The sequence below is a fragment of the Akebia trifoliata genome, chromosome 13 (assembly GCF_017979445.1).
Source record: "Akebia trifoliata isolate Shusen 1 chromosome 13, ASM1797944v1, whole genome shotgun sequence".
Lineage (NCBI taxonomy): Eukaryota > Viridiplantae > Streptophyta > Magnoliopsida > Ranunculales > Lardizabalaceae > Akebia > Akebia trifoliata.
In genome coordinates, this window is record NC_141387.1 from 29,590,816 (window position 1) to 29,618,469 (window position 27,654).

At 35.6% G+C, this 27,654-nt stretch overlaps 1 protein-coding gene across 1 annotated transcript; it reads right to left on the reverse strand.

Annotated features, from left to right (window-relative positions):
* Nucleotides 1-8,766: 8,766 nt before the first annotated feature.
* LOC147388239 (RAF-like serine/threonine-protein kinase 20) lies at nt 8,767-23,562 on the reverse strand. The gene is given in 11 exon segments (XM_086421739.1): nt 8,767-9,228; nt 9,547-9,634; nt 10,597-10,719; nt 10,902-11,049; nt 11,136-11,299; nt 11,539-11,691; nt 18,963-19,043; nt 19,130-20,632; nt 20,635-21,584; nt 21,587-22,282; nt 23,352-23,562. Coding segments are annotated over 10 exon segments (3,843 nt in total). The 5' UTR covers nt 22,017-22,282; nt 23,352-23,562; the 3' UTR covers nt 8,767-9,025.
* Nucleotides 23,563-27,654: the final 4,092 nt, after the last annotated feature.

Sequence of the window (27,654 nt, forward strand, 5' to 3'; positions counted from 1 at the left end):
TCACCCTAGCGTATGCCTAATTTCATATACTAACCTAATAGGTGATGAATCTTGAACTCGTCCAGTATCATTGCATCCCTTGGTTGGATTTGTTGAAATAGGATCGTCTTCAACATTCCTTTGTAAATGGGATTGAAAGAATAATTAGAGATGAATCGCATCGATATAACTTAAACTGCAACAAGTTCTTAATTTAAAATAAAATTAAAGAAATAACGAACCTAGTTGCACATCTTTCTATTTTCAACAACTTCGAAGGGACCACAATCGGCTCTAACATTTTTTCCCTTCTACATGTGTAAAATCGTAAATCATTCATATCAACCACAAATAAAATACAACAAATAAATTTTTTTCTATAATAGATACGAGTTCATGATGTCTCATACCTATTTTCAAACATATTCTGTGTATGCATACGGTTAATATCATTTTTCATTTCAACAAGACGTCGAGATTTCGTGATGAAAATGTATATGGTTTGGGAATCTTCTGGTACTCCAAAGAACATCTTTTTAACGTCTGCATCGTTTTCTGTATCTATCTCGACGAATGGAGGGCTTATTCTATACAAGTATTTTAACTTCAAATTTATTTCATCTCGACTACATGCGGTGACTTCATACATCATGTCGGTAAATATTTTAAATGAAATATCACGTCCAACATACTTATTCTTGCATTTACCACTATACTTAAACCAGTCAAATGGATCTACGATCTCTCCATCATAAAAGCATATCAACGAAATCTTCCTTTTATCCATTTATTAGATTCTTCCTGCATATGGTATTTTCATACTAAGAGTGAGATTATTTGTGATTAAATGAAAAATCTATAAAAATATATACAAAAAATGGTAAACATTCTATCAAACCTTTAAGACGCAATACATCAAACACATTAAATGCAATACGATAATCAAGCTCTAAGATAATAACAATTGTAGTTCTAACTCATAAGAAAAATATCATCTTATAATCTAAAATTCTACTAAATTTTAATAAAACTAAATAATGAAAAAAATATCATTGCATTTCTTTAAACATTAAAAATCTAATAGATCAGAACTATTTTACTCAATGTCAGAAGGCTCCTTCTGACATTAGATCAGAACTATTTTACTCAATGTCAGAAGGAGCCTTCTGACATTAGATCAGAACTAGTTTACTCAATGTCAAAAGGAGCATGTCAAAAGGCTCCTTTTGACATTAGATCATAACTATTTTAATCAATGTTAGAAGGAGCCTTCTGACATTAGATCAGAACTATTTTACTTAATGTTAGAAGGTTCCTTCTAACATTAGATCAGAACTATTCTAGTCAATGTCAAAAGGAGCCTTTTGACATTAGATCAGAACTATTTTACTCAATGTCAAAAGGCTCCTTTTAACATTAGATCAGAACTATTTTAATTAATGTCAGAAGGAGCCTTCTGACATTAGATCAGAACTATTTTAGTCAATGTCAGAAGGTTCCTTCTGGCATTAGATCAGAATTATTTTAGTCAATGTCGTAAGGCTAGTATAAATGAAAAAATTGACATTTCGTAAATAAATGCATTGAAGAAAAATTTAGCAACACTTTTTATTGGTTACATGCTGAAAATTTGAGGTAGAATAGACCTTACATGTTAGGTGTCCATTAGAAAACACCATTCAAAGGTTTTTCATTGTCTTCCTATGTCACCATTTTTTGTGCGTGATATACTTGTATGAAAAATATATGTATCTTAACAAATCACTGAAACATAGAATTGATTTATACATGTTTTAGAAATCAGAAAATTGCTATCTTACGTGTATATAGGTATACTACACGAATTTGGTGGGTAGGATTCGCCCTAGTAATGTGTAACCGTACGTCCATACCATGGGATGTTATATAATGAAAAAGATCATGTATGGCCATACACAACTGGATCTCATATCTTGGTTGCAAATTTAACATATCATATATGGACACACAACTGAATCACATATTAAACAATGCAAGTGCTACCCAAAACAATAATAAATTAACAAAATCTAGAGTTATAGAGAACAAAAACAGAGTAGTTACAAAAAGAAAAGCCGGAAGCCTTACCATGGAGCACCATCCACAAGACCATCACGAACAGTACGGTAACTCTGTTGAGTCTTTAAAGGTGTATTCTTATAGGCCCCACCGATGGTGAAGAGATGGGCATAAATCCACACTGAGCAATTTGTCCGCAAACCGGTTAAATATATGACACTTTGAGTGTAAAATATGAGGTATGTACTGCAATTAAGCATTTGAAGGATGTTTGCACGGATTTACAAGTAAGAAACCACTACTATTGTTTCTGTTTGAGCATAAGACTTGGATAATACTCACTTCCAAATAGATTATGAATTTGTGCCAACACCCATACAACATTCAAACATTGACCTCAAAAGTTTTATGCTCAAGCTCAGCTTAAGTCAGTCGTATTCCCCTCTACTCACAAGCTTGGTGGGGTTAATTTTGGAAGGTTGAAGCAGTAAGTGAAGCTTCAAAGTTACACTACGAAGTGTCCAATTTCATTGTGAATGTTTATTTCTTCCTAACTTCAACATGGACAGAGGTAAGAGAAACAGAGCAAATGTGTGGCAAAAACAATGAATGCCAAATTTACATCTAAAAGGGGAATCATATCGACAAAAACCCAATAGCAATGTCCATCGCTAATAATATCGAGAACAAGATACCTAATCTCGCTAAAAATATCAAGATGGTGATCCAAACATAGATCAACAAACCTGATCTGCGACAGGAATTGTAAGAAATGGGAACCTAAGGAAACCCTCTCCTTTTTAGAAGACGAACTACTCTTCTTAAAAAGGTCTCTTAGGTTAAACTAAAATTCATTTGTAACAATCAACCATCTTCACATATATTATAACCATCATATTTTCGTAGGCAAATATTTGAATTGGGATCGAACTCAAAATGAAAGACTAGGATACAATTCATAGTTCATACGCTTGGTATCATTTTTCATTTCAACAAGGTGTCAAGATTTCATGATGAAAACGTATATGGTTTTGGAATCTTCTGGTACTCCAAACAGCATCTCTTTAACGTCTGCATCGTTTTCTATATCTATCTCAACGAATGGATGGCTAATTATATACAAGTATTTTAACTTCAAAATAATCTCATCTCGACTACATGCGGTGACTTCATACATCATGTCGGTAAATATTTTAAATGAAATATCACGTCCAACATACTTATTCTTGCATTTACCACTATACTTAAACCCGTCAAATGGGTCTACAATCTCTCCATCATAAAAGTATATTAATGAAATATTCCTTTTATCCATTTATTAGATTCTCCCTGTATATGGTATTTTCATATTAAGAGTGAGATTATTTGTGACAAAATGGAAAATCTATAAAAATACTAGGAAAAAATGGTACACATTCTATCGAACATTTAATAAGTAATACATCGAACATATTAAATGCAACACGATAATCAAGTTCTAAGATACTAATAATTGTAGTTCTAACTCATGAGAAAAATATCATCTTATAATTTAAAATTTTAATAAAACTAAATAATGAAAAAATTATCATTGCATTTCTTTAAACATTAAAAATCTAACACAACTCTAGAAAGTCAACAGTAAACATGAAACTCTAACAAATCCAAATCAATCCAAAAAATTAGTCATTAAATGATAAAATTTACATCAATCCTAAATAGTCTAAAAATTGAAATCCTAATTGTACCTAATTGAATTTACAATCTAGGGTTCGAATACCCCAAAATACATACACAAACAATTTCGATTCAAATTTCTTACGATCTCCACAACAGAAAGATAGATCGAAACTATTCTCATGATCTCCACAACAGTGAAAGACAAAGATGAAGAAACTTGCAAGTTTCTCACATTCTCACAACGGAAAGAGATAGAGAGAGAGAAAGAGAGGGAAACTTGCAATATTTTTTAGATCTCCCCAACGGGGAGAGAGAGAGAGAGAGAGAGAGAGAGAGAGAGAGAGGGAGGTTGCATATCTCTTCGTCTTCGATTTCTTGCAGCAGTTGTTCGAAGGAAACCATTACAAATGAAATTATAGAAATTTTTATGAAAGAGGAGAGGACAAAACGGTAATTTCAGTCAAAATTAAGAAAAGGGTATTTTCGGAATAAAAAAAATATGGTTTATTATTTTTAAATTAAGAAAAGGGTATTTTCGGAATAAAAAAAATATGGTTTATTATTTTTACCGATTTGGTAAAAAAAATTAATTCCGAAAATGATAAATTTACTGTTTTCAAAATTAATTGCTACAGTGAACCGTTTTGGTAAATAATTGAAAAGTTGTGCATGTTTTGGTAAATCTGCCTAAATAATAATGCACTGAAACTGGAATTTTGCATTTTTCAGGCAAAGTTTTGTAAAAGAATAGTTCTAACCTGACTCAAAAAGATGCTCAGCAAATGTTGCCATGGGCACAGAACCATAGATTTTTCTTAGTTGTTCTAGACTGACTTCCTACGACACTGTGCTGACCTCACACAGCTTCATATGATGTCAGTTCAGCATTTCTCATTTTTTTTCCTGGAAAAGATACTCAACATTCAACATTTTTAGTTGGGAAAATGCTGAACTGACTTCCTTCGACACTGCATTTAACACTGTGCTGATGTGGCAGTGTGTAAATAATCATATATTTTTTCCTTGTATCTTGAGGAAAAATCTTTGGTTTCTGCATACTCCCATGTCAGTGCAGTATTGAACACAGTGTTGATGGAAGTCAGTTTAGAACGACTCTTTTAGTTATTTATTTTTGGACTGATTGTGCTTAACTTTGTTACATGTATTTGGCAGAATGACGTAGATCTTGTCCATGAAATAGAGGCTGTTATTGGAAACGAATTTGATAAGTTTGAATGCAAGGAGAATGAAGTGCTTGCTGATATCACAAAGGTAAAATCTTTATGCGTGGGTGTGGGTGTGGTTTTTGTCTCATTGGTCTGCTTGTTTGAGAATCAAATCATAAAGGGCTGTAGTTTGTTTTTCCTTCAGAGTAGTTATTGTTTGGGTACCCATTGAGTTCCATACTTTCATCTTATGATACTACACATTAAAGTCACATTAGATCCTTTACCCACATTATAGTCAATCATCAGTCTCAATCTGCATCTAGTAAGCTGATGAATCGAGAGGTCTTGATTAAGATGGAATGAAATGCTGGGAAAAAAAAAAGCATGCATATTGCATTAGTGATTTTTAGTTCTTAAGTATACTGATAATATATTGTTTAGCTTATAATGTACTTCGATCCATGAACTTTGTGCCGCAGCTTAAGATGTCATGATTGTTTGGGGGGTTTGATAGGACCCATTTTTTTTTTCCTTCTTTCTTCAGATCGTTATTATTTCCGGTCTGGCAGTTGTATGGATTACATGTTTCGAATATTTGTGTCAATATGTCTCTAGGACTAGGCCTCTAATTATGGGCATATTTTCTTGGAAGCAAATGAATTATGCCTTAAATGAACCATGCTGGTTTAGAAGCATTATTCCAGAGAGCACTCATTCTTTAAATTTTCTGATTAAGGAATGAGGGCTCTCTGGAATCTGGATTAATATCATTAGTTGCTCATGTCAATATTTGTGTACTTGCCACTGGAATGAAAGAATGGGAAGATCCTGTTCTCCCTGCATGCATATATGGGAAACGTGTTATGCGTGGTGGGTAGTGCAGTCGTAACCTTCTGTTGATTGGGGATTTGCCGATGATATCTTTTGTCCAAAAATTCTTAACTGATTGTATATAATTCCATCCTCAAAGATGGTTGTTGGGTTGGTTGTGAGCATTTTGCATGTGTTCCACAAATAACAACATAGGAGTAGTAGGCAAGACTTGTCTTTGTTCCAACTGATATTATGTCCCAGCTTGCAAAGTTGGTGAAGTCTGTAGTGAATTACCATGGATGTGGGTCAAAACCCATCTTTGCCAAATAAATAAAACAAGTTACACTGGTGACTTTGTCAGCCCCTTATCCTGAATGTATCTTAGGAATGGAGCTGATTCTGTATTTCTAGGAGATAAGGCTGTAACATCTTTATAGGTTTTAGTGAATTCTAGCTTTACAGGATCCTGAGGTTTTCACTAAATCCTGACTTTACCAAATACAAACAAAAGCTACGAGAAATAAAAGTTGCTTTGTGGTTGGCAAGTTGAGAATCATTTATGGGGCAATGGTGATTATGGTTATAGTACACCCTATGAAGTGTGACGAGCAAAGTTCGATCTGGTACAATGTATCATGAAATAGTCATTTATGTATCATGAAGTTGAATGTGATTTAATTATTTGTAATAATTTATTGTTAAAAAAAATATCTGATCAATTCCCAATAACTAGTTGATTTTAATATACATTTTCATCAATTTTGCAGGTTTACGAGGCAAAACGTATTGCAACAATGAAGAATGATGGACGATGGTTTTGAAGAGAAAGCTAAGGCTAGGAAGGCCCAGAAGCTAAAAACATTAGTAGAAAGAGAAAGAGAGCAAGACTTCCCAAAGGAGTAGACAAGAACAAAGTGATTTAATATCTCGATTACACTCACACTCGAGAAAGAGAACCTCTGCAAGCAAGTTATTTAAGCATCCTTGCTGGGAAACTACTCCAAGATTGATGAGGAAGAAGAAAGTAGGTTAATTATTTGTTACAATATACAGTAGATGTGGCTCGACAACGAGATTAGTTTTGTGTTGCCGTTCCCAACGTATATGGAATAAGGTTAGATGATGATGAATATATATGGTTTTGATTTTTGAGAAATGGTTCCTTTATTGTTTTATTTGATACAAAATAACATTTTTGTTTTTGGCAATTAACATTGTAACATCTCATCTTCAAACTAACAAATCCAAACATAGAATGGTATTTTTATCCTTTATTTTGGGTAAGTTTTGGACTTTTAACAATGCCCCAAAACTTGTAAGATAATGATTACACCATAATTGAAATTATTTCAAAGTTTTTATAACAACATTTATTCAGTCTAGTAAAACAAATGAATAAATAAAAACAATAATCAAATTCAAAGGTATCCCTTGCTATGTATGTATGTAGTGTACCAAAAACACCGTCACCCCCGTCACATGAACCTTGTCGAGACAGTTAGTCTAATTGACTCCCAAGTCTTTGGGATGAGGTTTTGTTCAAAATTATATAGATATTCATAGGTTTTTTTAACTGAGTTGTTATGCTCTTGATTTTGGTCTTCCATGAGAGACTAATATAAAATGATTGAAATGCCCTCTTTTTTCAATTGAACCTTTGCCCCAACAAAACAAAAAAACCTTGATTTTCCCCAAAATTATTCCTCTTGGACTTCTCAGGTAAAATCTTTTACTCTCATTTGTAACCTAAAGATACTATCTCCTTGAACCTTTAAACCTCAAGAATAACATGGGGTTTGTTTTTTTTTGTTTTTCTTTTGAGGTGGGGGTATGAAGATTATCATAGGTTTTTAGTAGGAAAAAAACCAGGAATATTTCCCAAAAATGAGGTTGAAGAGAAACTACTTGAAGTAGTTCAATAACTTAAAAGAAAAAAATATCAATAAGAAAAAGAAAGTCATGAGTTTTGTCATGAATTTGATGATAGGGTGTTTAGATCAGTTTAAGTCAAGTCTTTAATGCAAGACCGAAGTCAAGAGGTATGCCGTAAGTTTGAAAACACTAGAAAGTAGCAAAACGTTGGACGGATTATCTCAAAATTACTCTTTTAAGCTCTACTTTAAGAGAGTGTCTGTTGGAGTCATCTCCGTCTTAGTTCAAATATTTAACATGAATCATCATCAATCATTAACATTAATATGTACGGTACAATCAATATAAGAGATGTTTCTACCAAGATTTTGAAAATCTCGGATGATATATCGGTGGTGGTGATTGTAATCCATTCAACCATGTCTTTCTTTAGTTTTAATCTATCATTAAAAAAAAATTGTAGAAAAATTTAGATATTCTCATAAAATTTAATTATTTATGTCAAAAAAAATCCCTAATCTTGAGTTGAAGTTCCCAGTAATTTAAGGTTGAAGATGATTGGTTTTGGTGAAGAGATAAAAGAATTTTTTTATTTTTATTTTTTAATTTAAAAGAAAATTAATCAGCCAAAGTTGATTCGACACAAATGAATTTCAACTTGGTTGAACTTCATTGGATTTTGAGTTGACTCTTCCCTTGAGGACTATTGAACTAACTCGTTTAGTCAACTCGAAAGCTTACCGAGTCAATTAAAACTTGTACAAGTTATGTGGTTCTATTAATGTTTTTTTCAAGAACAAAATAAATCTAAGTATTAAATATGAAATATTTAAAAAAATATAAATTTACGGGTCTTGTTAACGAGTACCCTTAAAAGTGCCGTAATACACTTTGGAACTTGAATTTTGTACCGAAAATACCCTTAATTTTTTTTTATATAACAAAATACCCACAAATGGTTATTCCCAAGGTTTATTTAGGGCACACATAAGCAAAACCCATAAATTAAATACCGAAACGGGTATAAGGTCCTGTTGATAAACATTTGGAAAATGTGACTGGCCCAGTAATTTATAATTAATTAAATACATAATTTATAATTAATTAAATACACCTCTAACAACAATATTTAAACCAAAAAGTTCTTTGTTGTAAACCGATCTCCGAAAGTATATATGTTTATAGACTTAAAATTATATAAAACAGTTGAAAGACAGCACTTCATGGCCATTAGGACTAGAAACAAAATCAGATTATATTTCTATGGATAAGATCAAACATACAATGATAATTTTTCTTGAGGTTTTTCATAAACACAAACAGATAATCCGAGAATAATTGTACGACCCAACTCTTAATACTCACAAATTTCACAGCAAATACCTCTTATAAGAACCAATTTTCCCTACTAACATAATAGGCTCAAACTTGCAAGTTATACACATAAATAATAATAAATATTAATTGGAGTGTGGGAAGTAGGTGTCATCATAATGTCATTTGGTTCCCTGATAACCCTGAGGAGGTTTAGTTTGGCTGGGCGGCGTAGACGCAGTCATTATACGTAAACGACTGGCTATTTCCGTAAATGATGGCCGACCGACAGGATCAGGGGCCCAACACTGCTCCATTAGCGCTTTCCATTCAGTGTCACAGTAGTTTGGCACTGGTGGCCTCAATGTGTTACTTACAATACCTCCTACATGAAGGAAAAAAAATGGGTCCTTGAATAACGAACTCCACAAAACTAACTTTATAGGAAGGTGAAGATACTGATTTTGTAGACAGTAGGAATGGTTTATAATTTTTTTTTGATCGGTAAGAATGGTTTATAATCTATAGCGGACAACACGGCAAATGCTGTTTACTTGTTTGGCTTTTGGGTATGTAAGCCAGACTTGAGGACCAGCTTTTGAAATGGTGGACCACTCAATTGAGCTAAAGATTCAACCTGGAATGTCCAATTCTTACAAAAATACAAAACATAAGAGATGGAAAGAAATGCTCAGGAAAATACCTATAATTGCACCATAATGCATGTTGGCATAAGGCTCCTCGCCAGTGAGAATTTCCCATAACACAATACCGAAAGAGAATACATCAACCTACCAACCAATCAACAAAAACTGGGTATTAATACTTCATGTATCCTTGCCACAAAAGAGGGAAAAAATTTGAACATTAATCAACCCATCCAATTTCATGATTTTAAATTTCTTAGGAAACACTTATTTAAATTTAAAATATTTTCAAAATTTTGCTAGTATGTTATGCATATAAGCTTCTAAGGGAGAAGTTTTCTTCTTATTAAACTTCAGCACGGGTCAAGATGGTATTTGGAAATTGGAAAGGAAAATGGAGTGACCTTGAAATTCAATCCATTTCACACTTTGCTGATGTGTGAAAAATCCATGGTTTTGTGCGCACCTCCACGTCGGCAAAGTGTGAAACAGAGTGTTCAATCTATTGGTGTAATCCCTTTGCGATTAGTTGTTTACTCGATTGTTGGAGGTCTATTCGTTGTTTACTCAATTGTTGGAGGTCTACTGCTTTTGTCGGTAAGGAGAGGTTCTTTGGAATTTTATATCTCCGGTCATCTGTTGGGGTTTATGGAAAGAGAGAAATGGACAGAACTTTGATGGGAAGGAGCAATCGACGGATGAGAGCATTGTGGGCTTATCGTTTTATTGGTGCAAGCAGTTTCATGAGTTTAGGGGTTTTTGTTTTGAAGATTTCTTATTTAGATGGGATCTTGTAAGCAGAATGTGACGAGCCCTCGTCGGTTGCTGCTTAGTGGTGCTTGCTGTTTTTTTGGTTACTTTTTCCTGTTCTTTCTGGCTTTCCTTCCGTTGCTGTTTTTGCTTTTCTTTGTTCTTCCTGTGGACTTCTTGTCCTTATCTAATAAAATTCTTGGTTATAAAAAAAAAAAAAAAAAAGAAAGTGTGAAACGGAGTGTATTTCAAGGTCACTCCAGCTTGACTCAATTGGAAAAGTATACAAGAAACATAGATTATCACCAAATCTTAAAAATTACAATATAGAGAAGAAGAAAAAAGCGATAGCTTACCTTTTCAGAAACCTTGCTACTGCTACCATTCAATAATTCTGGAGCCATCCAAGGTAGGGTTCCTCTCACACCACCGGTTACCAATGTATTTCGCTTTATTTTTGACAAGCCAAAATCACCAACCTGTTTAGAAACATATGGGTTTGTTCTCAATCACTAATTTGTTTTGTATCAAACATGTCCAAGTAAGAAAGAAGAAAGAAGAGATTTATCCTACTATATTAACAGCAACAGAAATGATGAAGAACAAAATCTTATATGAGAACTTTACCAATAAAAAATATAAATAACACCATAACAATCACCTTGCAAATAGGTCGTCGAGGATCCTTCAGGTTTACAAGCAAATTATCACACTTCAAATCGAAATGCACAATATTCTTAGAATGCAAATATTCCATTCCAAAAGCTGCATCCATTGCAATTATGAGCCGCTTGCGACGATCAAGATACCTAACAATTAAATTCATGAAAAATACAAGCCAGAGAACAAAAGTGGAATAATTAATTTTAAAGGAGAACCGGCGAATAAAAATTACCTATCCTTCCGTAGTAAAACATGCCTAAGAGAACCATCCACCATGAACTCAGCTACGGTTGCCAATGTCCCTCCTGGACCATCTTGTACTACACCATAAAATGCCACGACATTTGGATGGTGAAGCTTTGAGAGGATTTCAGCTTCCCGCCAAAATTCAACAGTCTAGGAGGAGAATCATAATTTGTTATCTATTATTGCAATTAAATACTATAAAAAAAAAAATCCAACCCAACTTAATAGGAAAATACCATGAAAAAAAAAAAAAGTGGCAGTAAGTATAAAGTCTGAGAAGCATGAGGTTTCATTCTTCTTTAACTGGGATGTATAGGGAGTTCTATTATTGCAATTAAATGTGTGATAAATAATACGAATGTAATTAAGAGTCAAGACAGAACTCTCACCAATCTCTCTTGTTCAGATGATCGACCAGTGAAGCAGCTCTTCTTTATTCGCTTAATGGCAACATCTGAGCCCCTCCATTTTCCATGATAAACAGTACCAAATGTACCTGAACCCAATTCCTTCAACTCTTCAAGATCTTCATTTTTTATGATCTGTTAATGGGCATTCAAAAGAACACATGTTAAAGGAGAAACTCCAATATTTGGTCGCAAGGATTTGAAAAAACAGCAGTTGAATGGATCAGTAAAGAGAGAGTAAACAAGCTTCGGTACAACTTTATTGTAAGTGGGATGAGTCTTCAGACAATCTACCAATTACTGGACACTAGTTGCACTATATTTTCATGGTTTTGCGAGATGCGTCTTCATTTTGAAGGATTAAATGGCACTCATTCCAAATGCAGACAGATAGAAAATGGGATATAAAAATTCAATAGCACTGAGGTTAATCTAAACCACTTATTAAGAGAAACGATGGGGCTGTTCATCTGAATGTGCAACCAGATTACACTTATTTGCATCGTTTATCCAAACAATACCCTTGATTTACCAGAAAAAAAAAAACTACAAAATCATGGGCATATTTGGAAAATTCCAAAGAGAACATTCCCACTTTTCTGGTCTTCTACACATTGTCACTGCATCATCCATATTTCTTTCCACATCCAACATATTGCTCTTCTGATTATACTAAGTTAGCATTTCATACTAGTTTTCTTTTTTGCTCATGCTATCCAACATCCTTGATCCATAACACACATCTAATGTTCCCGCAATGTCGTCCACTTTAATCCAAATCAAACATTTTAGGAGAGCAAACAGCCATTTCTATTCTATTAAAATCAAATATCTCATATCTCAAATAATAAAAGTCAAAAATTTCTATAGATCTGCTGTGTGTTTACTTTTTCTTTTTTTGCATATATATTAATTTACCAGCCAACCAAAACAGAATCTCACTTACAAAGATCAAAAGAAACCATTACGACAATAAGAAATTAATACCTATTGTCTACAGAGTATTGATATCCATTCTCCTTTAGTCATCAAAAAACAAAAAAAAACAAAAAAAATCCATTTTCTTTCAAAATGGCATATATGTTTTCCAATAATTTAGTTTCAAAGAGCATAATTTGGTTTGAGAAACCATATTCAATGAGTTTTTTTTTTACTCAGCAATAAATTCAAACACAGAAAAGGGTGGTTTTTAAACAGTGCATGGGCCAAGTTATCATGAAGACAGCAACTTGTGGAATTGTATGACCTAAATCATAGTTTGGGGCTGCTGCTGAGAATCAATGGAAGAAGATTATTATTTTATCCAACTCCTTGGTCGCAATTAAATTGTACCATTTCTTTGAAGTACACACACATGGTGAGACTGATTAAGGAATCTTTGAAGCTATTTGAGGAGGTTTGCTTTCAAAATTGTTGGGGAGAGACTAACCGTGCAGCAGTTTCTTTCAAAGTTGGGGCTCCATGCGGGTACTGTACTTTGATGGTCATCTCTTAATTACTCTTTAAATGAGCTGCGTATATTTTTTTTTTTACAACTCTAATACTTTATCTACTTGTTTGTACGGTTGTGATTATTAATAAAGGGAGAGCCCCCCCACCCTCCGAAACAAGGCTCACTCAGTTTGGATTGATACATACCCTCTGAATAAAATCCATGTAACAAAGACAAGGACAGATGTGTTGGTGGTAGACACTAATCTTCACAAATCTGATAGAGCTACACGTCCATTTAGTTTACTTCCTTAGTAGGGAGTTACCTTTATAGACTACATTAGTTCATGCTAAGTTTATAGTATAGAAAGAACAAATTTAGATAGTCCAATGTACACTACATAAATAGGAAAACACTAGCCTCAACCCAAGGTTAAGGCTCTCCATCAAACAGACAGTTGAGATAAGAGGAAAAACACAATTTTCTTAGAGATCAGTTCCTTTCTAGGGATACGTTTTTAGAGATACATTTTTCTTGGGAATCCCTAGCGTCTCAACTGGCTGTTTGATGGAGAGCCTCAACCGTGGGCTGAGGTTAGAGAAGTCCATATATATAATGCCAAATAAAATACTTGAACGAATCAAAGATTTCTTCAGTAAATTTTCTCAGCATGTGTCAAACGATGTAAACTTTTAGAAAATGGAACACTCTTTTTTACATAGATTTAGAGCCTCAAAGTCAGGAAAAGAGAAAGAACAGCAACTATCCAAAATCAACAAGCCTAGGAACAATTCGGACGATACAAATTTTTGGACAATGCATTAATATGGTCATAAGTGCCACATGAGGCGCTTGTGATCCTCAGGTCCAGACTTGGAATTACAAAACAGATTTAAACGCATTAATCTAGATCACAAATATTATGATTTCAAGGGACCCACCAGATCATCGTGATTTGTCACATCAGAAGTCAGTAGTGGCCACAACTCTCAAGGATTGCACAAAGGGGTTGAGGTCCTTGGGCACTTGGATATTATAAAATAAATACAAAACACTTTTGGTAACCAAGAGTCAAGAGTGCAGTTATCAAGTATAGAAGAGTTGCTTACACTCAGCCAAGTCTATGCTCATGCTGCATCTATGTGAGATTTCATCCTTGATCAGTCAACACTTGCATCTACTACATGTCCCCCAAAAGTAGCCAAATGGATGGAAAAAATTCAACAAAGGCAAGGAAAAATTGAAGTGTACACATTATGGTATGGTAGGACAAGGCATATTAAGGAGCCAAGTAGGGACTTGGTTGTCCTGATTAGTTCCAGACCAAGGTTATCTACTGCATATAATGCATCCACTACTGGGAGTATACCATCAATTGGCATTCACTTGGCTCAGGCTCATATAATGACTCATGACATGCATGCCTACATTGATTATTTGCTTCCTCAAAAAGGATCTCGATTCCTTAGGATGAGTTGGAAAATTTTCATGGATTATCGATTCAGGTGCTTCGGACCACATGACACATGTATTCATTTGTTTTGGTAGACAAAAAGTTTGAATTGCAAACGGATCCCTTTCAACTATCTCTGGGAAAAAGAGTGTTAGTGTTCTTCCAAATTTATCTATCATCTATTCTTCATTTTCCTATTCTCTTAACCGACTTCTCTAGGGCCATCCATCCCTGAATTTGGTAATAAACTCCCCTTCCTCTTGGATCAATCTACAGCCATTGAACTCTTTTGGGGTTTTATTCTGTGCCCACACATCAAGGAATCCAAACATCTTTCTCTAAATTGGGCTCAGAGCAGTTGACTAAAAGGAAGAAAATTTTGCAACAGACAGAACCAGATCCTATGGATGCTTTTATGAGGAAACGAAAATGTATGTTACCATATTAATAGGCTCTTGTTGCCCGTATTTGATATACATTCCAGATAAAAAATCATTATTCAATTGTATAACCAGTTTTGAGTAATAAGAAAGAAACAGAGCAATAATGGCTTTCCCATTCCGTTGAGCTGTAGAGTTAGTTATCCCTTATCATCCATGGTATTCCTCCTCTCTATGAGATGTGGGATTGAGCCCACGAGCCCTTCCAGTCTTTGCATCCTTTTGGATGAGAAGACATGCTATCCACGTTCGATCCATCCTTTACTAAACTATCAACCACTCTGTTGCAATTAGAAGACATGCCATCCTTTTTCTAATTCATTGTGTATTTTAGGGCATAGATTCGAGAAACATTAGCAGTGGTCTTGAAAAGTGTAACTTTTATTTCCTTTTTTCACTAATTAAAACTACATTTATTGAAAGAAAATAAGGCAGCTGAGATAGCAACCCAAAGGAGAGCAGAACATAGCTAGCCTCTGCCTCTAAAAACCAAATCGGATCTCAGGAAGAGATCCTCAAGAAAGACCCCTCTAAACTCTCTAAACAAATGACACCAGTAAAACACTAACCCTGAAATACAAATAATGACATCTTGCACATATTGCTCATTTCCTTCACTTGATAAAGCTCAAATCACTTATCAAGCCCACCAATCTACTAGTAGTCTTGGAAATCTAATAACGATAACCAGTTAATGCAGTGACACTATCATTTAGATCATTTATCTATTCCAATCCTTATATAGTTTACCCAATTTGTTTTCCTATACTTTTGCAATATTCAATGTGAAGACTGTAATTTTCTTAGGCATTTTCGTACCTCCTACTTTAAGTAATAATAAATGTGAGATTTTGTTTTACATTGCTCACTCTAATATCTACCACTCTGTTGTTTGGATATAGTTGTTTATATCTTTTTTTAAGTAACAGGTTATCCCCATGCCCTTTGGAAGTTGGACTAATCCCTGAGGATACTCCCAAGTCACTCAAACGAGAGTAGCAGGTCAGATTGTTATCCATATCTTTGATGGATGATTGTACTAGGACTACCTTGGTTTATCTTATGAAGTCGAAGGATGATGTATATTCTATTTTCCCAAACTTTCATAAGATGATTGGTACTCAATTTGATAAACCCATTAAAATTCTTTCTTCAGAAAATGTGGAAAGACATAAACCTGGGACTCGAATCTTACCTGAAGGAACATGAGACTGAACATCAATGTACTTAAGTCTGCATCACACAAAATGGCGTGGCCTAGAGAAATAACACTCATAGTAGCTCAAGCCTTCTTATATGTTATGAATGTTCCCAAGACTTTTGGAGACAGTCTATACTTAGTACTTACATCATCATATCTTATTAATCGAATGTCGTCTCGGGTGTTAAAATTCAAATATCCATTTTCATATCACTCTTCTTTCTCTCTCACCTAAAATTTTGGTTGTGTATACCATGTTCACATAGAAAACTCTCATCATACCAAACTTATTCCTAAGGCGCTCAAGACCCAACTTCTCAAAAAGGTTACAATTGTAACCACCCATAATCCAAGAAGAGACTAATGTCTATGAATGCTAGATTCTTTAAGTCTGATCCTTTTCTGCCCGTCGTCACACATCTCATTAGGGGGAAAACAGTGATATAAGGAAAAAAATCCTTTCTGTGCCTACATCTATGCACTGTTTGTCTTTGACACTAGTAGCCTAACTAATCATACTAGTTCACAATATGGGGATGAGCCAAAAGACAGAGAAGTGAGAGTTTATAGAAGGAGACAACAATCAACGACTGCCAAACACTTCAAGTAATACCTTCCTGGTTAATAAATCTTCCAAAATTCCTTCATGTGGTGCCCCCGTGGTTGATGACTCATCTTCCTATTGCTTTTCATAAGGGAACATGTGCTTGTATCCAATGTCCAGTATCTAACTTTGTTTCCTATTATTCCGTATCTTTCTTATTAGTCTTTAGTAGCTTTGGCTTCTTTTGAGTTCTTGCCTACGAGTGTTTCACATTCTTTCTCCCAGTCCAAGTGGAGGGATGCAATGTGTGAAGAAAGGAATGCATTGGATTTTCAAAATAGAGAATTAATTGATATTCCTAGAGGAAAGCAACCAATTGGCTATGAATAGGTTATAGGTTTATATAGTGAAAGTGAAGTATAAGTCTGATGAGACAGTTAATAGGTAAGGTCAGTCTTGTGCCTAAGCTACACACAAATATAGAGACATACCATTATGAGACATTTGCTCCAATTGCAAAGATGAACTAAATTAAAGTGATTTTGCCCTTGGTAGCAAATATTGTGTCTATTTATTAATTAGATGTCAAAAATGCCTTCCTCCACGGAGAGTTACAGGAAGAAGAGTACATGAAGGTCCCACCTGGTTTCCAATTCATTGGCAGTAACAGTAAAGTTTGCTGATTGAATAAGGCATTATTATATGGGTTGAAGCCAACAGTATGGGCATGGTTTGACAAGATAAATAAAGCCTTGAAAAAGGTGGACTATGTACAGGGTCAAACTGATTGTACACTGTTTGTTAAGCATTTTTAGAATGGAATAGTAGCTCTTATGAAGTATCTGATGGAATAATGACCTAATCGCATTTGGCATGATGGAATAACGATTAGATGTCCAAAATTCGCATATGCGGTCACATTTGACAACACTTATTGCAAGCCATTAGAATTAACATTGGAGGTCTCTTGTTTTTTTTGGACAAAGGTGTTCCTAGACTTTCAGGGAGTATTTTTGAAGATTTTCTATTGAGATTGGGGTTCGATACATTGGGGTTACTTTTCCATTGGGGAAAATTTTCACAAGAGTTTAAGGGCATCTTCTTTGAAGATTTTGTTGTCCGATGAGATCTCGTTTGTAACTTGGGAGATTAGTAGTTTTTTTTGTTTTAACCCTCTACTTGATAAGTTTTGTATTTTGGGATATCTCATCCCTTTTCTAATGAAATTTTAACTTTTCAAAAAAAAGATCGGGTTTCAATATGTATGTCGTAGCATGGTTCTCTGTTAATTCCTCCTGCTTTTGTAGGTAGGTCTCTCGATCTCATCATTTTTATTATCAACAAAAATCTTTATCCATCAAAAAAATGTTTTTGGGAGGATGGTTTGTCAATTAAGTGGAAAGTGTGCATCAAAAATGCATTTACACCTTTACTCTCTATCACGGTCGGCAGATCTCCAACCGGGTGCTTCAAGGGCTCTAAAGGTTTCAGGCAAGGCAATCTCCTAATCCTATTCTATATACTATGGTGGAAGGGGTTTCTTGGAAAACTTTGGGGTTAGGAATGGTAGTCCTATTTTTCACCTCCGGTTTGCAAAATCAAATTTTATTCTTTTTGGTGCTTCCTATTCTCAGCTAAAATATTTGAGGTGTACATTTTGTGTTCTGAGGCAGCAACCGGGTTACATGTTATCTTGGCTAAGACCTAAGTCTTTTGAGTGGGAGAAGGGATGGGTGCTTCCCATCCATGTAACTTGGTTTCCATTAGGAGCTACCTATAGCTCCAAGGAGTTGTGGGACCCAATTATTAACAGGTTCACAAATATACTGTTACATAATTCCATTTTAAATTGTATACATCTGAAAAATAAATCATCTGTATAATAAAATATAAAGGAGGGATCCACTTGTGGGGGATAAACGTCCCACCAGCTACAGTGACCCCACGATTGCTTTTTTCTTCCCCCTTCAACTTTGTCTTTACTCTCATCCTCCTCCACACCCTTTCCTTTTCAATAATACCCCTCTAATTTTACTATCTTTCCTCTTTTACCCCTTCAACCCCAAAGATTTTGTAATAATACCCCTCCAACTCTATTATTTCTCCTCTTTTACCCCTTTAACCCCCAGAGAGGATGCCCCTCCTTAGGCATGAGCAAACTCTAGTATTTCTATAATATTGAAGGGATTGCCCATTCAAAGAATCAAAATGGCCTACCATACCCCTAGCAATAAGATGCTACTAATTAACTTTTTTGGTGAATATTTAAAAATGCATGTTTCAGGTATTGTCATACTGCACATTCCAATAAAGAAGTCATGCTGCAAGCATCATACCTGTAAGGTACTAATATCAAAATTTCCGAGAGAAGAATCAGGAAGGGGTCCACCAATATTACCGATTTCTAGCTTTCCATCCTAAAAGCATTAAACAAATCATAAATCCTGGCTGCAAGCAAGCAGTCTTGGTTACAGAAAAATCAAGGCACCGTCAAGGAAAATACCTCATACTCCGATTCCGGAGTTCTCGAGTTCTCCACTGTTTTTGCAAAGGACATCCCATCAAACTGCATGCTTTCACTGTCCTTGACCTGGGAAGGATTGTAATCCAGTCGTGAACCAATGGTATCAGCAGCAATTTTACCAGATGAATCTTGCTGAATTTCCTCTTCGAACCCTATTTGGGAATCCATAGGTCCCAAGGGAACCACACCGGTCTTTAGAGGTGAAAAATGGTAGGCCCCAGAAGCCCCTTCTTCAACGACAGTAAGTGGAGATGAAAACCCAAGATGGTCTTGGTCCATAAGAGAAACATCTTTCCTAACGAACTCATCTTGAGCCAATTTTTGAAAAAATGACCAATGTTTAGGTTCATGGTTCTCCATATTCAAGCTCAAACCGTTTCCATCTGCGTACAATGGACTAATACCGAAAGAAGAATCCTCAGTTTGTCTTGCCTTTGAAAATATATCAGAAAGGAAATCACGAGGAAACCGGTCATTGATATCAATAAGAATGTCGCCCTGCTCGGGTTTTGAACTTGTAGGAACAGATGAGTCCTCCCGAGAAACTTCTCCAGCAGAGGTCCCAGCTCGGAAAAAATTATTTGCTTGCCCCATCACAGTATTACTATTTGTGGGCTTGACCGCCAACTCGCCCCAATTAAGCTCTGGTAGACTAGAAGCGGGATCTTCGTGGTGCTTAATAGAAGTCTCTTGGCCTCCATTCATTTCTATTTCATCATCTTCAGGTTTACAGATGTCCGTCCCATGATGAACCGCATCCAAATTCATAGTATCTTTATCATCCGTAGGGGTCAAAACTGCACGGTTCAACTCGGGTTTCTTAGACTCTGACTTGGGCTCAAATGGATTCATCTTATTGATCGCATCAGCTAACCCTCTATACTGTTCAAATTGCATCAATCCCTCTTCAACGGTTGCAGCATTTGTATTTAGCGGTTGTGTTGAGGACACGGAGGGTTCAACCTCGGAAGCTAGACCGACTTCGTGCAATTTATCAGAGGATTCAGTGATTGGTTCCTGCTTTGCTAGGCCAGATCGTGAATGCGATATCAGAAATTGAGGATCAAAAGAATCATCAGATTTTGATAATCGATTCAGTAACTCTGGCTCTGGCTGCTTATGGGGAATCCTCTCGGAATGAAAGACCCTCTGAGGAAGCACAGGTGGCTCAAGGTAGTTAAAGTCGATTGAATCAACCTCAGAGTCGGCATATCCACGAGTAAATGCTCCAGCAGGAGTGCTGTAATTGTCCTCATCGTTAGATTTATAAATTTGACCAGCATTAACAGCATCATGGGGTAGTGAACCCTGTAAAGGCTCTGGCTGCTTTCCATCGTTTTTCGAAGTCAAAAGTGGAGCTCCTTTGGGAATAGAACCATCATACGGCTTTGAAGAAACAACATATTCATTGTCTAATGATCGAATTTGTTCAAGCTCCTTCCTTTGCGCAACTGAGCCATCAACTTTCGGTTTTGCCTCCTTTACAGCAACATTGAATCCAATACTCTGACACCATAATATGGCTGCCCTTCGTTCAAACCTCCTTGATGAGTCATAAGTCCATGAAGGAGCATTGGAGCTGAACCTTCGACTGGTATATTATTAGAAAAATTGGCATTGGTGCCATGTTGAAATTGGATAAATGAGGGAACCGTAGTCCTGCCACTCGCATCATGGAAGCTCTCTTGTGGATGGGTGGCAGAGAATGGATAGTGCTCGGCTTCAACATGATGCATTATCTGACCCTGATAAGACTGTATAGGGGTTCCATAATGCTGAGTGGTCGAAGGTGGCACATGAGTACTTGCCAAAGTTGCAGCACTAGACCCAGCTGGATCTGCTGCAACCCTACTTGTATCCCTTTCGGCATTAAGGCTTAGTAACTGATCCAAATCATTTGCCGAAGTGCTCGCTAACTGCCCACTTGAGTTCTTTCTTGGTAGGTCCATACCATTGATAGCAACTACATATTGAATTTCAGAATCCCCTTCTATGGAACCAAGACCAAAATGAGGGTCATCCATATCGTTTGTGGAAACAAGAAACATTCGAGGTTTCTGAGATCGGTCTCCTTCTTCTAGAACATTACATTCCTCCAACATATTCTGTAGATCCTCATCACATGACACTGAAACCAATGCATCAAGATCCTCCCCTGGAAGCTGATATTTGATTGTATGAGCTTGGTTGTATACAGATATTGTTTTTTGCATAAGTTCCTGCCACGAAATGTCTTTGCTTATCCTAATAATACGTGTTTCGCCTCCAACATATCTAAGCTTTCCGTCACTCGGCCGCGGCAAGATTTTACCACCAAAGCTGCAGAGGAACTTAATCTTTGTTAACGAGCCATCAGAAGCTCCCGAAGAACTATACCCATGAACAAGTCCTGGATTACTATTGCGAGACGAGGCACGTGGTACTGATCGCAAAGATTCATGATACCTCTGTTTTCATTTCTGGAAGAGCCCTTCCTTTCAAACTCCTTAACACGACCTTTTTCAACTGCGGTAAACATCGAGTTATCTGACCCACTTTCCGACCCGGTTTGACTAATTCCAAGAATACCCTTCAGATCCATATAACCAGGCGCATTGGTCGGATCACTCGCAGTGTTGGGGATGAAGGGCATCCTCGGATTCACTCGTTCTCGCATAAATTCAAGTGCAAACTCCTCACCTGTCTGAATTGAGTAATTCAATACAGGTTTAGTTCCACCTGATACATTGTACTCAGGTGGTCTCAAATTTGTATTTATGGAGCTCGATGGGTCCTGCAGAAATCTCTGATTTGAAGAGCCAAGTCCATCAACTCTAGTTTCCCTGGCATTGTATTGAAATTGTTCATTATTTTTTGATTGATCCATGATGATGATCAGGCCTTTGTCTGATTACACTCCATTTAAATCGGATCCCAATGAAAAATCTCCCAAGCAGGACTACCATGAGGATTGCATGAAATACATATTAGAATAATCCATTTGACCATGCTGATAGTTACGAACTTTGCTCAGATTTCCTCTTTCAGCAACCCTGACTAAGCATTATATCACCTGAATCTCATCAGCGCACAAGTTTAACCAGGTGATTATGATTTGCTCCAACAATCAAAGAGCCTCAAAAGCATATTATCCTGGAAAAGAAAAAAGGAAGCATTACATTTATCAAATTAAAGAGGAGGTAAAGTTGAAAAAATCAAGTCAATGAGAATGATTCAGAAGTAACAAATGCTAGCAAACCAATCATCTTGGGCCAAAGATAATAAATTCAAGACTGATAAATGTTTTTTTTTCTCTTTCTGAAGAGTCTAATTTTATTGAAAAACCGGTCAAGAAGGTTGAGAAGACCTACCTAATAAAAGAGAGAAATAAAATCTACGGTCCAAATATTAGAATTATCACTTCCCAAGCATCTACGGGTTGGTGAGATGGCCAAAACCATGCCTCAGTAAGCAGAGGTCTACACAATGGCAGTCAAGTGATCGACCGATTCGCCACTAGATTTGAGAAGGAAACAATAATTATGGATAGAGAAACCCCTTTTGATTTAATGATCAGTCGTAAGTAAGAACCATGTCTGAGGTGGCAAGCCAAATGAAAAAGAAAAAAAAAATTCCACCTTTGATGGGATCCCAAATGGAGATAGCAGGGAATTCCATAGAGGAGAATCAGATTTTACCGAAAATTTCCCGCATAAAACTAATATATTCGAACTTCAAAAACCCTAATTTGGGGGATGGGTACTAGAAATTTCTTATTCAAAATTTTGATAAAAAGAAAATTAATTTCTTACAGACTAAGCTTCTACCTACCTACCTACCAGTAAATTTTGATTCAAAAATGCGATTTAAAAAATTAAAAAATTATAGTATAAATTTTGATCCAAAAATACAATAAAAGAGAACTTAATTTCTCACAGATTGAGATTCTACAAACCTACCAACCAGATCCTAATTGCTCCGGTCGTTCGAAGAACTCTAAATCCTCAAACAACAAGAAACTTAAATACAAACATGCAATCAAACACAGTTTAACACATGCTTCCCAAAAAAATCAAAATCAACACAAAACCCTAATTCAACACAGAATCAATTTTTAACAAACAGATCGGGGTTGAATTAATCGAAATTTACATAAACAACTACTTCGATTAAAATAAAAATAAAAAAAAAAAATTGATGAAAAATCCAATCAAACGCATACCTGAAAGAGCAGAAATTCTGTGAAATCAGTCAGTAAAAACAAGAGGCTTTCAGTGAAATCACTCCAAATTAGAGAAATCGAAGAATCTCTCTGAAATCTACAAGAGATGAAGAGATCTCTCAGATTATATGCTATTTAAGTTTCGAAAACTTTCAGACAGAAAAGACGGCCAAAACGTCCCTCACTTTCTCTTATTTGCTTGCTCATTGTTTATTTCTTGCCGATAGATCCGGTTTTTGGTCAAAGCCTATGTTTCTCTTCTGAGATTGCTAATTACCAATTTCTCCTCGTCCTACTTAGATTTTTACGTTAATGCTACTTCAGCTCTTGTGAGTCGCGACCAAGATGCACTTTAAAAAACTTTCACTATTTTTTTTATTTTTTTATTTTAAATTCACTATTTCTTTTATTATTATTTTGATAATTCATATTATAAAGTCTTAAATAATAATAAAAGCATCAAATAAATATTTTTCTGAACTTCCATAATACACTTAGAGAATTTTCAGACATACACAAAATGATACACTAAGATTGTCAAAAATCAAATAAATATTTTTCTGAACTTTGATAGTACACCTAAACAGAATTTTCAAATATACCCAAAATGATACACTAAGATTGTCGATAGATTGGATCACACCAAAATCCAATTTTGTTTCAATATGATAAATTGGATCTGGATCAATTATTTAGGTTCTGAATTAAATCGAATCGACCCTCATCGATGCTTTTTTATTATATCAATATGACACTAACAAATCATTGACAATTCATCAAACACCTTTGATGCTACAAAATCAACATAGATTCAAGTAAAACATTACCAATAGATTTAATATAGATTTGTTGAAAATTACCCATAAATTCAATAAAGGAATTACTTGAATCTTTAGTGGTTGAAAAATAAATAAAAAGGAAAAAATTGTATAAGTTGTACTTGCAAACAAAAATTTCTTTTTAACTTCAAGTAACCTTAATCCCCACATCACAATAGTGAGAGAGAGAGAGAGAGAGAGAGGATGCCTCAGTTCTTTGATGACAAAGAAGGGGGAGTCCTTCTTCCTCTAGGTCGTCTTCTTTTCTCTATTTTTCATTTTTCCCCATCTTAAGTTTCTCATTTGTTGATGACTAGAAAACTATTAAGATCCCTCATGTTGAGTTTTAGGGGTGAAAATCTAGGGTTTTAGGGTAGGGTGAAGATGATGAATTGAGAGAGAGAGAGAGAGTTCTTCTCTTAAATGAAAGATAAGATAGAAACAAACAAACCAAGTGTTTTTTTGGAGTTACTTCTTAATAGCACACCTGCAGAATCTTATCCTAAGATCATTGATTCTTCAAATTTCAACCTTAATAGAAAATCTTCAACTGATGTCAATCTTAAATGATAAGAATCTGCTCCTCCTTTATTTCAGGAATACAAATATTTTAGGAGTTAACAAATCAATGTAAATCTGCAACAAATTTGCAACAAATCTGTTTTGTATCTCTATTATTTGTTGTAACTCTAATCACTTAGTGAGTTGTGATATAGTCCTTTTATGGTATCAAAGCAACAAACGTTTGATACGTTTCTTGATCCATCTTCATTAACAGAACTTTGCACATGGATGCCTCTTCTTCCATCACTACATCTCCTCCTACCAAGAATCATTTATCTCTTTCCCAAATGCCGAACATCTTTCATCTTATTAGCATAAAACTTGATCAGAATAACTATCTTTTGTGGAAATCACAATTTTTGTCGATTTTGAAGATCAATGATCTTGTTAGTTTTATTGATGGCACAATATTGTGTCCTCCCAAGTTTACCTCGACAACTGCATATAACGGATTGCAACCTCATCAAGTCAATGATGTTTATATTGCTTAGCACAAGCAAGATCAATTTCTTCTAACTTGGATCAATGCCACGCTGACAGAAGGTATTCTAGCTCAAGTTGTCGGGCTATGTGACTCACGATATGTGTGGGTCACTCTTGAGACCATGTTTTTATCTCAATCACAAGCACAAGTGATGCAGTTTCGCCGACAGTTGCAGACTTTAAAAAAGGGTAATACCTCTGTAGTGGATTACCTACACAAGTTCAAGATTACTACTGATAAACTAGCTGTTATAGGCAAACCAGTTGATGGCTTTGATCTTGTCACATATGTCTTGGAAGGACTTGGACCTGAATATGGTATATTTGTCACCTCTGTTTCTCATAAAAAATCACCCATTACTATGAGAAAACTCTACGATTCCTTGATCAGTGAAGAAATTCGTATCACAAGCTCTTTTTCAACGAATGCAGCTGAAACTACTACCTTTGTGGCTAACCGCTCTCCCTTACATTCTCAACGTGGAAACCACTCTGATCGAAGGGCCTCTCACTCATTTAGTAGAGGTCGTGGTCGTGGAAAAGGTTGCAATGCTAATGGCAGTCAACATGTTGGACAACCACATACCAATCCGACTTCTACTCGTCTTATTTGCCAGATTTGTAACAAAGTTGGGCACTCTGCCCTTGATTATTACCATCGCCTTGATCACTCATATCAAGGATGTGGAATTCTAAATCAACTTAACGTTCTTCATGCAATTTTCCACTCACCACCTGGTAATGCTTGGTACCTAGATATTGGAGCTAATCAACATATTACACATGATCTATCTAATCTGTCTCTTCAATCTAATTACACTGGACCTAACCGCATGTCCAAAGGTAATGTTGCTACTTTTTCAATTTCCCATCTTGGTTCTTCTACATTTCTACTTATGAGTTACGTAACGTCTTGCATATTCCTCAAATTACAAAAAATCTCTTATCAGTTAATCAGTTTACTACCGATAATAATTGTTACTTTGAATTTTATCCTTCATTTTTTTGTGTTAAGGAAATGAACAAGGGGAGGATCATGTTTCAAGGTCGGAGTAAAAATGGGCTCTATGTTCTTCCAATAAACTAAAAACTCTCAAATAAAGCTACATATTTTTAAGCTCTTGTCGACAAACATGTAACTCCTCATCAGTAACATTTCACTTAGGGCATCTAAACGTACGCTTCAGCGTCTTATTGTAAAGAAAGCTCTTCCTTTTAAAGGTTCTTTGCATCAAGAGTCCATATGTCATGCATGTCAGCTTGGTAAAAGCTCCAAATTACATTTTTATCTTTCATCATCTGTTTCTAGTTCTCCTTTAGAACTTTTGCATTGTGATTTATGGGGACTTTCTCCTATTGTTTCTAATAATGGTTTTTGGTATTATTTTTCAATTGTTGATGACTATAGAAAATTTTGTTGGCTTTTTCCTCTTCAATTGAAATCTCAATTCTTATTACTTTTATTAAATTTAAAACTCATGCTGAAAACCTCTTGAATGCCAAGGTTAAATCTCTCCAAACTGATGGAGGGGGTGAATTCACTAGTAATCCCTTTTGTAATTTTTTATCCCTCTATGTCATCCACCATCGCATGACATGTCCCCACACTACAGAACAAAATGGGGTAGTAGAATGTAAGCATCGTCATATTGTTGAAATGAGACTTGTTCTTCTTGTTCATTCTCACATACCTCCCTCTTATTGGACTGAGGCTTTTCTTACTTTAGTATTTCTTATTAATAGGCTTCCAATGTGTATCCTTAATCACGTCTCCCCTAGGGAAAAGTTATTTCATCAAGTCCCTGATTATTCCATTATTAAGACTTTTGGTTGTGTATGTTATCCATACTTGAGGCCTTATCGAAATCATAAACTTGACTTTCGCTCTTCCAAGTGTGTATTTATTGATTATAGTTTGCAACATAAAGGTTATAACTACCTCCATATTCTGAGCGGTCGGGTGTATATTTCACGTCATGTAATTTTTTATGAAAATCAATTTCCATTTGTCACTCTCCCCACTACTCATCCATCCTTGTTTCGTCGGTTGGTGTATTTTTAGGCCCATTACAATCTTCTTCCCATATGACTTTACCATCCTTACAATCTAATGTCTCGGTTCAATCCAATGAGATCCACCCACCTTCACCAAACCCACCTGCAGCCACCATTTAGTCCCTACCTATAGACATGGTTCAGTTCAATGTAAACCACCTACTCCCACCATCTACTAACATCCATCCCATTGTCGTGACTTCCCAACCTCAACTATAACTACCTTTAAGCATCACATGATTACTCGATTTCATGGTACTCGCACACCCAAGACCTATGTTGCTACATGTTATCCTTTTGCCCTCATTGCCTCTTCTCTACTCGTTGAACCTTCTAATTATTCCTAAGTATCAAAGGTGGTTGAGTGGCGAGCATCCATGACT